A 13,094-nucleotide genomic window follows, 5' to 3' on the forward strand; every position below is an offset into this window, starting at 1 on the left:
GACCAACACGGAAGGTCTTTTATCAGCAGTGGCAGATTACCAAAAAAAAAATCACACAAGTAGCTACAAAATTAAATGGCTTGCTTTCACTCTACAAGAAGATCAATACATCACACACTTCTTAAGTGCTAAAACATCTCAATGGACCACCACAAGGGTTCTGCAATTTTTCAGCTATTTCAAGTAACTTTGGGCCAAAACCTGGCCTAGCACCTTATGCTGTGATCCCATCAGATCTTGTATGCTGAGCAGAGTCAACGTTCGCAGGGGGAGGGTTCTCTAAGAAACATCTAGAGACTAAACATAAGAAGTGAAGATGGTTAAAGACTAAGAGACAGTGCTAAAATAGGCAACACCCCAGCATGTATTAGGGGGCTATTATGCTGCTGTAGGTGCATTCTTTCAGGTAAAACATAAAGCTTGTCCTGACAAGCTTTAGTCATTAAAGACCCCAAAGCATTTTGCAGAGGAGACACGGCATTTAATGCTTATAACCTGGTCAAATGCCTACGTAGATAAGTTATGTTGCAGGGGTAATCTACAGGCTAGACGGTCGACTGTATATACATCTCAAGTCTCAAACTGTTGCACAGGGCTGCACGGTGTTCAACCATTCACATGAACCAGATGCATCGTATACCAAGTCACAGTAAAGTATCAAGTTCAACAACAACAACAAAAGGGACTGCTGTAGCTGACGTTGCATTTACAGGTATGTGGAATTGTTTCCTGCCTAGGATCTAGATTTTTATATACTGAACTCCACAAAGGAGACTTTACCATAATTGAATCATTTAGCATTTACATAGAGTGCAACATCTCTCATGCATCCTACAGTTCCCAAAGTAGCCAAGTGCTGATCCTGAGCCACTGGCTTCAGCTGAATTTAGAATAAACACCAGTGACCTTACCATTCAGACTGCAGATAAGGAAATGTAGCCAATGGGCTAATATTGGAGCTGAGATACCATGGTGATGAGCACTTCAGAATACAGAATTCCATTACTATTGGACGTAATTTATTATTTCTGAAAAGTAACAGGAGCTTAATACCTGAGCCGGAGCCAGAAGTGGAGAGATCATAAACTAGATCTTGCAGAGTCTTATCCTTGGACAGACACATTTCACAAGAGGGATCTTCCATGTCCAACCGCTGACGATTGTGATAAACTCGTTGGTGATGATGAAAGACAAAAACCACTACAATCAAGATGACAAACACAAGGAAGACAGGCCCTGCAATCACTGCTACCAACTCCACAGGGCCCCAACCAGACTGAGGTTCATTCTCTTTCACGTGACCTGTAGTGGGAGGAGGAAAAAAAACATTTTAACACACAGCATGGATGTGTCTAGACTACAGGGTTTTGTCGACAAAACTATACCTGTGTCTATGCTACCGCCGAGTTCTGTCAACATAACATCGACAGAACTCGGCAGTTTTGACGACGGCGGCAAGCCTCATTCTACGAGGAATAATGTCTTTTGTCGACAGAGTGCTGTTGACAGAAGGTGTTATTGCATCTACACTGTCCTTTGCGTCTACACTCGTGTTGACAAAGCGGCTTGATTTGTCGACAGAACTGGATGTAGTGTAGACGCTCTTTGTCGACAGAAGCTTTGTCGACAAAAGCCTGTAGTCTAGACGTACCCTTTCATTCCTTTATTCATGTTCTCTATATACTGGAGGGAAGAGTCCCTGATTCCTACTCTTAGGGTGTGTCTAGACTACATGCCTCCTTCGACGGAGGCATGTAGATTAGCCAGATCGGAAGAGGGAAATGAAGCCGCGATTAAAATAATCGCAGCTTCATTTAAATTTAAATGGCTGCCCCGATCTGCCGATCAGCTGTTTGTCGGCAGATCGGGGGAGTCTGGACGCGATGCCCCGACAAAGAAGCCTTTCTTCATCGACACAGGTAAACCTGGTTTCACGAGGCTTACCTGTGTCGATGAAGAAAGGCTTCTTTGTCGGGGCATCGCGTCCAGACTCCCCCGATCTGCCGACAAACAGCTGATCGGCAGATCGGGGCAGCCATTTAAATTTAAATGAAGCCGCGATTATTTTAATCGCGGCTTCATTTCCCTCTTCCGATCTGGCTAATCTACATGCCTCCGTCGAAGGAGGCATGTAGTCTAGACACACCCTTAGAGCTTAAACTACTTTAACTCTGTTTCAGGACTTTGAAAAGGACATTCCCAGCTGCAATGCTAATTCACTAGCTATTGCAAAGCAGAAGTAAATAGGCTAAGTTGGAATAACAGATGAGAAAGGTCATGATCACTATTACTAGAACAGCAAGTAGCAGCTGATGACCCCAGTGGAGTGCCCAGTTTAGGGATTACACTACAGTCTCACTTCAGAACCTAAATTACCATCTTGGAGCCCACAACTGTACCCAAATAGTTTCAGAAGACCAGGCTACAATGCATCTTCCATCTGAAACACAGATTCCACTTCACATAAGGAACGGCAGTTGCATTTATTAGGGGGCCTGTGCTCTTGATTTCCCTTTTTATTCCTGCCCAGGAGACAAAATCTGGCATTAACCTAGCTTTCTGCCCTAGGCCTGCACGTGTTGCTCTCTCCTCGCACAGTCACTACTGCCTAGTCGGCCAGATCATTAGAGCTTAACACAAAGCATTCCTTCCCCTCAAAATAAACTGGTCATTGTCTTCGCATAGCACTACAGCTAAAGCATTATGCTAGCTATTAACAAAGCCAACTTAATACAAAATAGTGAAGTAGGAAGGTCCAATCCATGTAACAGCCAATGAGTCTTCAGCTTAAACTGCTTCACCAAATTGATTATGAAGACAAAACAGAATTCACTTCCTACCTTGGTGGATAAGGATACTATTCTGCTGTTCATGAAAATGCATGGAATGGGGGAGGTTAAGCAGCATGTACCTTCTGACAGAATGGGCTGTTGGGTTTAGTGTGACCAGCTGAGCATTACAGGCTGTCAGCTTAGACTGGGCGGGCAATAAATGGTCCGCAAGCCAGACATGGTTCACCAGGGTTAGCCCCAGCAGGCCGCCAGACACTTTATTTAGCTGTTTATCCACAGGTATGGCTGCTAGCAGCTCCCATTGGCTGCGGTTCGCCGTTTACATGGCCAGGAACGGTGAACCACAGCCAACAGCCGCACCTGTGGATGCACAGCTAAATACAGTGTCTGGCGGCCTGCCAGAGGCTAAACCTGGCAAATCACATCTGGTCCACGGGCCATTTATCACCTACCCCGGTTTAGCCAATAGGGTGGTCCCTTCTGGCCTTAAAAATACAACTGAAGTCAGATTTCTTCCAGCTCCCTCGTTCAAGGAAAGGCCTCATTCAGAGTTCAAGCATCATGCTCATTTTACTCAACTGTAAAACCATGCTTGGTGCTCATGACCACAACAGGAATTTCAGTCCCACAGGAAGCAATTCTATCAGATCAAGAGCAGGCTGCAGCACAACTCACTGCCACAAGGGGGATTTTGCTCCTTGTCCTCAGACCATTCTGGGCTTAGAGTGCTAAGCAAAGACAGGCTATCCAAGCCTAAGTGGAAGCAAGGAGAAAGCCTTGTTTTCAAAGTTTCTGCAGGGGGCAGTGCTGATGTGATGGGAGATGTGATATCTTGATCACAGCAAACATTTGAAGGTGGGTGAAACAGAGGACAGATCAGAGAAAAATACAAACCAAGCGCTTCTTCTCACCCTACAAACTGAGTGGTGTAAGTTGATATTTTGCCTATCATCAGACGATCTTAAACAGCTTCACAACCTTCCATGAGGTAGATCACCACTACTTCCATTTTACAGAGCAGGAAATGGAGGTAGATATGAAGGAACTGCCCATGTTCACAAGACAAATTTGTCAAAACTGGGGAAAGGATTCAGGAGCTGTGGTTCCCAGCCCTACTCTATTAGACAGTACTCTCCAACAAAACAAGAGGATTTCTTTACTCACCACTGGGCACCGTTAGGTCAATTTCATTGCAGTAATCAGAGAAGCAGCAATGTGTGTTACGCAGACCTTCTGATTTCAGGCAGTAGAAGGGTTTTCCAGCAGGAACAAGCTCTTTTTTAGGGATGCATGCCCGCATGTGATGTGCAACACCATCCAGGTTAGAGATGGAGACCATGCAAGCCCCATCTGTTTTGCATGTGAAGTTTGCTTGATTGCATCTGGAGCATGAACAGATCAAAGCTGCAGAAATTAGGACAAGGAAAAAGATCTGTGAGCAGGGAAACTCTTCTCTTTGGGCTAGGACACTGGTCTTCCTAAGCTTTGAGACAGAACCAGCTCTAAAAATGGCCAATAATATTTGCTAAATTTACAGACAGAAAGAAAAGCTGAGGAACAGAGTATTGGGAGGGGGGTTTTTTGGGGGGGGGGGGGGAGGAGAAGGAATGGGGGGAATGGGGATTATAGATTGCACTTCTCTCCCTGTATGTCTGTAACACAAAGAGCAACCCCCATAATCTGGTCAATTTCCAGGCCATGCAACAAACAACATGCATTCAGTTACAGAAGATAGTTGCCACTGAATGGTAGAGTCTGCCAATGTGAATTAGGCAAATCCAGTTTCCACCCCCTAATGCAGTACTTAAAAAAAAAAAAGCAGCTAAGAAATAGTAAATGGTGTGTAAAACATGAAAGGTGGGGGTCTCAGAGGGCAGCTAACCTACCAATATATTCATAATGTCTTGGCCTCTATCTTAGTGGCTAATAAGGGGACTGAAAATGGAGTCTGTTAAGCATTCCCTTGTTCAAGGTTCAGAAATAGTTTTCTAGTTGAATTTATCTGAATATCAAAGCCTGTTAATCCTTAGAATAGGTTCTGCTTCGAAGCATACTTCCCCACCAATCTGTTCCAAACCCAACTTGGATGGAGGAAGAATGTATGTGGGGGAAAAGACAGCGTTTGAAGAGAAACTAAACTAGGTTTGAGAAGGAGTTCTCAAGACTTAAGGGCACTGATTACAAACTAGTGTCCAGGGGTAACACAGGCATCCCTTCACTACATATCAGACAGACTCGCCACCTCATTTCACATAACATCAGACAACTGTTCAGTGACTTAACACATGGCTGTGCCTAACCAAGACTCGATTCTGATAAGAGGCAAAGAGCTTTGCATCCCATTAATGTTCCCCTGAGCCTGTCAATTCCAAAAGCAGTTACTATCTCGGGTTAAATACATTTCTGGTTTCCGATATCGATGAAGAGCTCCTTCATTCTTTAGTCAAACAAGTTCCACAGTCAGATTCTCACATCCTAGCCTCCCAGCTGTTGTCATTTCTCGCTCAAACTGCCTGAAAATCTGCTGCCAAATCCCTAGCCAATGTAGCCATTGCCATGCTAGGAAACCAAGGGAATTTAACCAAGGGAGAAGGATGGGAACTGTTTAATAGTACGTAATACTCTCCCTGTCTCCCTGGAGGGATTCAGAAACGTGTACATACCTGCTGCAGATATTTGTTTTTAAAGCATAAAGTCTGAAGTAACATTTAAAGTACATAAAGGAACGCAGTGGTTAATCCCCCTCCACCCCTCCTTCCCCCAACAGCAAATTCCTCCACGTCTTACTTTCTCCCTCACACTACAAATATTGTGAAAGAATGACCACACTGGACTACACTTCGCTTTCAACACTCCAATGTCAGTCACCTTCCTGAGCTGTGATGGGAACTCACAGCCCTCAATCATATAATCTTGGGGGAGGGGGGGAAACGAACAGATTTAACAAGCTAAACAGGTCAAGATTGTGTCAGTATTAGGGATGTAAAAGCCAGTTTAATTGGCAGAAACACATTTAACTGGTTAACCAATTATAGTGGGGCAAGCGGGTGGATCCTTCTACCTGCCTCTGTGCTGGAGTCTCTCCCCCTGCCCCCGTCACAGAGCAGTCCCTGCCAGCTGCTCCAGCTCCCACTGGTCAACCTTAACCAGTAAGTCTCACCCAAAAAGCTCCCTTCTCTTTTATGAAAAAGTCCACTACTCACATACAGGGCACAGAGTAAAATGGCCAGGTAGAACACTTGCAAAAGAACACACTCAGGGCTTAACTACACGGGCATGTTTTGTTGCCAAAAAAGTGCCTTTTTGAGACAGAGTGTTTACATTGCAATGTAATTTTTGTTGAGAAAAACACCCATTTTTGGCAACAAAAGCCTTCTAGTCCGAGAGACTTTTGTCTCTCTCCCCCCACTCTTTGTTGCCAAAGAGTCAGTGTGGAGGTTGGTTTTATTGAGAGAACTTGCTTCTGCCAATATTCCACAATGCTTGCCCTTTTGGCTGTGCTCAGTGTTTTGTGATCTCTGCTGCCCTGCAGGCATGTGCCCCTTTCCCTTTCACAGCTCCTGGGAAGTATCTGACAGCTGAGTGAGCTGCTCCATTTGGGGGAACAGACACATTCCAATGATTTGCTCTTTGTTCTGCCCTGTACTAGGAACATGGTGGCAGGCATACTGCTGCTGCAGGGGGAGGGCTGGAGTGGTTGCTGTGTTTGTGTTGACATAGCCTTAGAACTACAGCAATAACTGCTCAGATGCTGTTAAAAGGCAACTGGCAATCTCTCTGCATTGATGCCTAGAGGGAAATGGGGGAATTAAGGGATGCCCGCAGAAACAGAATTACAAGGCAATTCATGCAGTTCTAACATTTCAAGTTCTTCTTACATAAATAAAACCAGAAACCAAACCCAGTATTTATAAAAGAAAAAACAATTCTTCCACTTTGGATAGTGTTCAAAACCCTACAGGTACTTGAAAACTGAACATGAGCACCTTTTATAGCAAGATGAGAGCAGCTGGGATGTTTGGACAAATCAAAAGGAGGAATGACTGAATGAAAATCTCTCACTAACAGCTTTTTTTTCCCTGAAGAAAGAGCTTTTACTGAACAAAAATATACAAACTATTTTAAAAAGAATTGACTAGGCTACAGAAAACTAACTGGACAAAATGAATTGGTGTCTTTAGTTCCACTAAAGTGTCTAGGGATGTATTTTGCAAGAAAGGTGCTACAGAAGTTGCCAATGGACTCTTATTTCTGTTCAGTATGCTTTTTTTGACATTCTGCTCAAAGACAAACCCAACCCTAAAGAAGCTGTTTAAACAAGTTTAACATTAAGCTGCAGATCCTCAGAATGAAAGCTCTGTTCTCATTCTAATAGATATCAGATCTGTACTTATGCTGAAACGAACTACAGTAAACTTCCAATAATCCGGCACCTTTAGGACCCAGGGGGTGCCGCATTATCAGATATGCCGGACTATCGGAAGGGGGGGGCTATGAGGGGTCTGGGGTGGGGTTGGGGGGGATGCCACCCCAGACCCCTCATAGCCCCCCCTTCTGATAGTCTGGCTCTGCCCCGGGCTTCCCGGAATCAGCTACTGCTTGTCAGTTTCAGCAGCGGCTGAATCGGGGACGCCTGGGGCAGAGCAGCTGGGGTGCTGTCGCTGCGGGACCAACCCGGCAGCACTGCAGCTGCTCTGCCCCAGGCATCCCCAAGAGTAGCTGAGGTGCTGCTGGGTTGGTCCCGCAGCCCCGAGGGACAGCGCTATGGGACCAACCCAGCAGCACCCCAGCTGCTCTGCTCCCTTGCTTCAGCTGCTGGTCAGTTTCAGCAGCGGCTTAATTGGGGAAGCCAGGCGCAAGAGCAGCTCCAATTGTCCGGCTGCCCGGAGCACTTCCGGGTTCCCAATGGTGCCGGACCATCAGGAGTGCCGGAGCATTTGAAGCCGGACCAATGGAGTTTTACTGTAACATTGATTTCATCTGAAACCGAATGCTGGTGGTCATGACAACTGGAGAGATGGAAGAGCTCCTCTAGTTCCATTCCTCGTTACTTTTTTTTTGTAATTGCACTTTTAATCTTAATCAACAATGCAAACAGGAAGGTTTAGAAGAGTTAAGGAATCCTCCCTATGCATCTCTTGGTTCATTAAAGGAATTTTAATCGAGAGCTATTGGCTCTGAGCAACAGCTCATGTTCTTAGGAGGACTGAAAGATATATGCAGAAACACCACCACCACAATCACTCTTGGGATAAAAAGATGGCAGATAACCCCTGCTAGGAAAGATTCCAAGCACATGGGAGGACAGAATTAAAATTCAACTTAAGCTTGGCAAATTGGGAAAAAAAGGCCTGCAATAAACAGGTTGAAATTCAATATGGACAAACACAAAAATACCACCACTAGGAAAAAAATGAATTGCAAAATGGGAAATGACCACCTAGGATGGAGTATTGCAGAAAAGGATCTGAGGGTTAGAGATAAAAAACTAAATGTGAGTCAATGTAATACTGTTGCAAAAAAACCCAAACATTCTAGAGTGTATCAGCAGGAAGTTGTAAGCAAGACAAGAAGTCTCCCATTCTACACAGCATTGATAAAGCCTCAACTGGAGAACTGTGTGCTGCGCTGGGTACCACACTTTAGGAAAGTTGTGGACACACTGGAGAAAGTCCAAACTGGAAAAAATCCAAAGGAGAGCAAGAACAATGATTAAAAGTTGAGAAAACATGACTTACAAGGAAAGAATGAAAAAAACCTGGTCTTGTTTAGTCTGGAGAAGAGGAATCATAGAACACCAGAACTGGAAGAGACCTAGAGAGGTCATCAAGTCCAGTCCCCTGCCCTCATGGCAGGACCCAGTACTATCTAGACCATCCCTGATGGATGTCTATCTAACCTGCTCTTAAATATCTCCAGAGATGGAGATTTCACAACCTCCCTAGGCAACTTATTCCAGTGTTTAACCACCCTGACAGTTAGGAAGTTTTTCCTAATGTCCAACATAAACCTCCCGTGCTGCGGTTTAAGCCCATCGCTTCTTGTCATATCCTCAGAGGTCAAGGGGAACAATTTTTCTCCATCCTCCTTGTGATACCCTTTTAGATACCTGAAAACTGCTATCATGTCTCCTCTCAGTCTTCTCTTTTCCAAACTAAACAAGCCCAATTCTTTTAGTCTTCCTTCAAAGGTCATGTTCTCTAGACCTTTAATCATTCTTGTTGCTTTTGTCTGGACCTTCTGCAATTTCTCCACATCTTCCTTGAAATGTGGTGCCCAGAAGGGGGGACACAATAACAGTCTTCAAGTACATAAAAGGCTGTTATAAAGAGGAGGGTGATAAGTTGTTCTTATCCACAGAAGATAGAACAGGTAGTAGCGGACTTAAATTACAGCAAGACAAATTTAGGTTAGATATTATGGATGACTATAAAAGAGTGCTTCAGCACCCGGACAAAATATCTAGGAGGTTATGGAATCTCACTCTAGAGGTTTTCAAGAACAGGATAGAGAAGCACCTGGCAAGCATGGCTTAGCCCTACCAGTGAAGGGACTGGACTAGATGACCCATAGAGGTCTCCTAGGCCAAGTCTACACTGGTAAGTTACTGTGTAGTAAATCAGCCCTCAGTGCTGTAACTTTCACAGCGTCCACACCGGCAAATCACTTAGTTCGCACTAGATCTGCAGTTAGTGATTTGTGAGAAGCACAGAGCTTGCTGCACTCTTGGATAGTGCGCTGGGGTGCCAGTGTGGACAGCGTGGTGTAGTACTGTAGCCTGACTGGCCTCCAGCACTCTTCCCACAATGCCTGTTCTGGCCCCTCTGGTCATCTGTTTGAATTCTACTTCCCTGCTCAGGTGACCAACACCTGCGCTTGAGTTCTTTTTGAAATTTGAAAATCCCCTTCCAGTTTGCTGAGTGATGCACAGCATTCTCAGAGCATCTCTCCAGCGGACCATGCCTGCCCAGGCACCAGGCGATCCCTGATTTGGAGCCATGCTGAGGTGCTGGACCTCATCAGTGTTTGGGGAGAGTAGGAAGACCAGTCCCAGCTGCACTCCAGCCGTAGGAATTGATCTACAGGCTGTAGGTGCATGACCAAAAGGGGCCATGACTGGGGGACACTGCAGTGTAGGGTTGAAGCAAGGGAGCTGCAAAACCTCTACTACAAGGCATAGGAAGCAAACCACTGCTCTTGTGCTATGCCAATGCCCTGCAGGTGTTACAAAGAGCTGGATGATATTCTTGGAGATGGCCATGCTGCCACTCCAAAGACCCCTACTGACACCTCAGATTAAGACAGGAGGAGGAAGTTGTAGCTGAGAGTGCTGAGGGGAAGAGGGACCATGAGGATTTGGCTTCCTTAGAGCTTGGCAATCAGGAGCGGTTTTGTACCGCCAAACACATGAGCCACTCGCAGCCCTCAGAGGCAGCAGATGATTCTACTGGTAAGTGGTTGGGAAAGCACTCAAGCAACTTGCTGAGTGTGGGAGGATTACATAAAAGAGGCTGGGTTCAGTGTGATGCAGGTACCAACAGAGGGTCGGTCAGGTGGCACACAGACCATTGATGCAACCTCTTATGTCTCAGTAATCTGCCACAGACCTCATCGAACGCTTCATGCAGTGGCTGTGCTACCCTTTCCCTCAGATTCGGTGGCAGAGCAAACATGATATTTGACCCCTCAAGGATCACATTCCCTTGCCACTGTGCCATCACTGGGGGGAGGGGGAGCGGGGGGAGAGGGAGAGAAGGGCACTACCGCTGAGCAAAGACAAGCGACAAATGGTCCTGACCAGAACATGCACTCAAGTAAAAGATCCCCCTTTGCTTCCCTGCTCACAGCAAAGTGTTTTCTAGGTGAATACAGCTGTGGCAATGAGTGGCCATTACTAGGGATGTGATCACGTGCCCACTTACACAATTAACTGACGAGCCTTAATCCTAACAGTTACCTGTCTCCCTCTGGAGCCAGCATCTGCGGGGGGAAAACCAGTTTTTAAACCAGTTCTCCATGTGTAGTAGCTCCCACAGAGCCAGAAGCAGCAGCACAGAGCGGGGAAAGAAGGTGCCCCATGAGTACCAGCTCCCACCTCCCCCCCCACATGTAAATTTAAAGTTCGATGGTTACAGGTTTCCAAAAATAAATGCATTTTAACATCCCTAGCCATTACAAAAAACTTTTACTCCCTCCACCCCCCCAGAACACAAGTACAAACACGCGCAAATGAAAACCGCTGCTTCCCAGCATGCAGCCTGGCTGCATCAAGGGATTCTGTGGCAACTGCAGGAAGTGACACTTCCACCCACAGCAAAGGTTTTCACAACCCTTTCTCCTGCCCTCGGGGTTTCCCTTTGTGCCCTTAGTGGTGAACTCACACTTGTGGGGCTATGCATGCTCACTCCAGGACAAGTGGTGCTAGGTATGTGGACAGTTGAAGTGTTTCAAAGCAGTTGGGGCAGTGCTGTGTCCTAGCATTAACGATGGGCCTTCTGTGACATGTTGCAATTTTGCCCTTGATAGAGCTGGCCTTGGAATGCCAATCTCTCAGGAAGTTCCAACTCCTGCAGAGCATCTGAGAAGGGCAGGAATCAGCCAAGACAGACTCGAGAGGAGTTTTTGCAAGGCATCCCAAAACACGCAGATGCCCAACACACACAAAACAACTGCAGGAGTGGAGGGAAAGTGGAAGGAAAGCACACAGCGGTTCCCAAGTATTACAGAGCAGCAACTGAAAATGCACGCTGGAGGCGTTGCTAGCATTGCAGACAGAGGAGTTGCCCTCCCTCCCAAAGCAGGTGTCCCAAATCTTTAGCCAATAAACCCCACCAATGCAGTTTGGGCACCACCCTGTCCCCGGGGCGGCACTCACTGCACTCCACATCTTCCCGCACAATAGGGGTGCAATGGCACGGTTGATTAAACGATTAACCAATAAGCAGATGCAGTGATTTGGGCTGTGATTTGTGGTAGGGAATTGTGGTGCACCCAACAGATGCCCAAACAGAGCTTCCCCTTCCCCATTTTTGCATCATTTTTTGTTGATTACATGATTAACAAATTATGTGCTGTTTAACATCTCTACCCACACAGGCTCCTGCAGGCTGTGGATCCACTCAACGCCAATCCACATGGGGCTTAGCCCTGATGAACTGCAGCCCCTTTCCACAGCACAGATGGTGGGGCTGCATATAAACCACGGACATATAAAAACCTGTGTAATTATTGGGGCATGCCTCACCTCCTGCCTCCCCAACCCCTCCCTCCTTCCCCTCTCACAGTGCAGATGTTTGTTTCATGCTTCACCCTACATTTACTATGTTTAATAAATGAAATTCATGTGTTTCAAAGAAATCTTTATTCCATTACATGAAAGCAAGCAAGCGTACATCAGCAAAACTACGGTCATTGTAGCACTAAGTGCAGTGCACGGACCAAGAAGAGTAACCCCCTAGCAACGCAGCCACTTGGCTCCCATGCATAGTAACAAGTTTATCAAATTTCTGCCTCAAGGCATCCCCGGTCCTTATGTTCCCACACTGTGCTCCTCTACCAGCCCTGGTCTTTGGCTGTTCAAACTCAGTCTCCAGGCGCTATGCCTCAGCGATCCCACCTTGAGTGAAGCTTTCACCCTTCCTGTCACAAATATTATGAAGGGTACAGCATGTGGCGATAACCACAGGGATGTGATCACCGTCCAAGTGCAGCTACCCATACAAAAAACATTGCCAGCGGGCCCTTAAACAGCCAAAAGCACACTCCAGTGTCATTCTGCACCTGCTCAGTCTGTTATTAAACCACTCCTTGATGCTGTCAAGGTTTCCCCATGTATGGTTTCATGAGTCACAGCATTAAGGAGTTGGCAGGGTCTCCAAGTATAACAATGAGCATTTCAACTTCCCCCATGGTGATATTCTGGTCCATGCAGAAAATCCCTGCTTGCAGTTTCCTGAACAGGCCAATGCTCCAAAACAGGTGTGCGTCATGCACCTTTCCAGACCAGACTGTTAATGTCTGGGAAATGCCCACAATGATCCACAAGTGCCTGCAGGACCATGGAGAAATACCCCTCACAGTTAATGTAGTTGGAGGCTAGTTGGACAGGTGCAGAATTGGAATGTGTGCACCATCTATTGCTCCTCCACAATTTGGAAAGCCCATCCAAGCAAAGCCATCTGCAATTTCATGCGCATTGCCCAGTCACGATCTTTCAGAGCAGGATGCAACTGGTGATTCTGCACTCATCCATCAGCATAAGCCCAACAACGGACTTTCCCACTCAGAAATGTTTGGCAACCC

The 13,094-nt window shown here is 46.2% G+C and overlaps 1 protein-coding gene and 1 long non-coding RNA gene across 2 annotated transcripts in view; one reads left to right on the top strand and one right to left on the bottom strand.

The window, feature by feature from the left end:
- Nucleotides 1-13,094, bottom strand: part of ACVR1B (activin A receptor type 1B) — a 32,974-nt gene that overhangs the window by 11,450 nt on the left and 8,430 nt on the right. The window contains exons 2-3 of the mRNA XM_075902034.1: nt 3,957-4,196; nt 1,054-1,302 (exon numbers count right to left, since the gene is read on the bottom strand). Of these exons, the coding sequence (XP_075758149.1) occupies nt 1,054-1,302; nt 3,957-4,196 (489 nt within the window). The remainder of the gene's footprint in view (nt 1-1,053; nt 1,303-3,956; nt 4,197-13,094) is intronic.
- On the top strand, nt 602-12,138 carry LOC142818939 (uncharacterized). The gene is made up of 2 exons (XR_012896629.1): nt 602-712; nt 11,889-12,138. It is a non-coding gene; the product is annotated as an uncharacterized LOC142818939 (long non-coding RNA).

This window comes from Pelodiscus sinensis, chromosome 19 (assembly GCF_049634645.1).
Source record: "Pelodiscus sinensis isolate JC-2024 chromosome 19, ASM4963464v1, whole genome shotgun sequence".
In the NCBI taxonomy this organism is placed as follows: Eukaryota; Metazoa; Chordata; order Testudines; family Trionychidae; genus Pelodiscus; species Pelodiscus sinensis.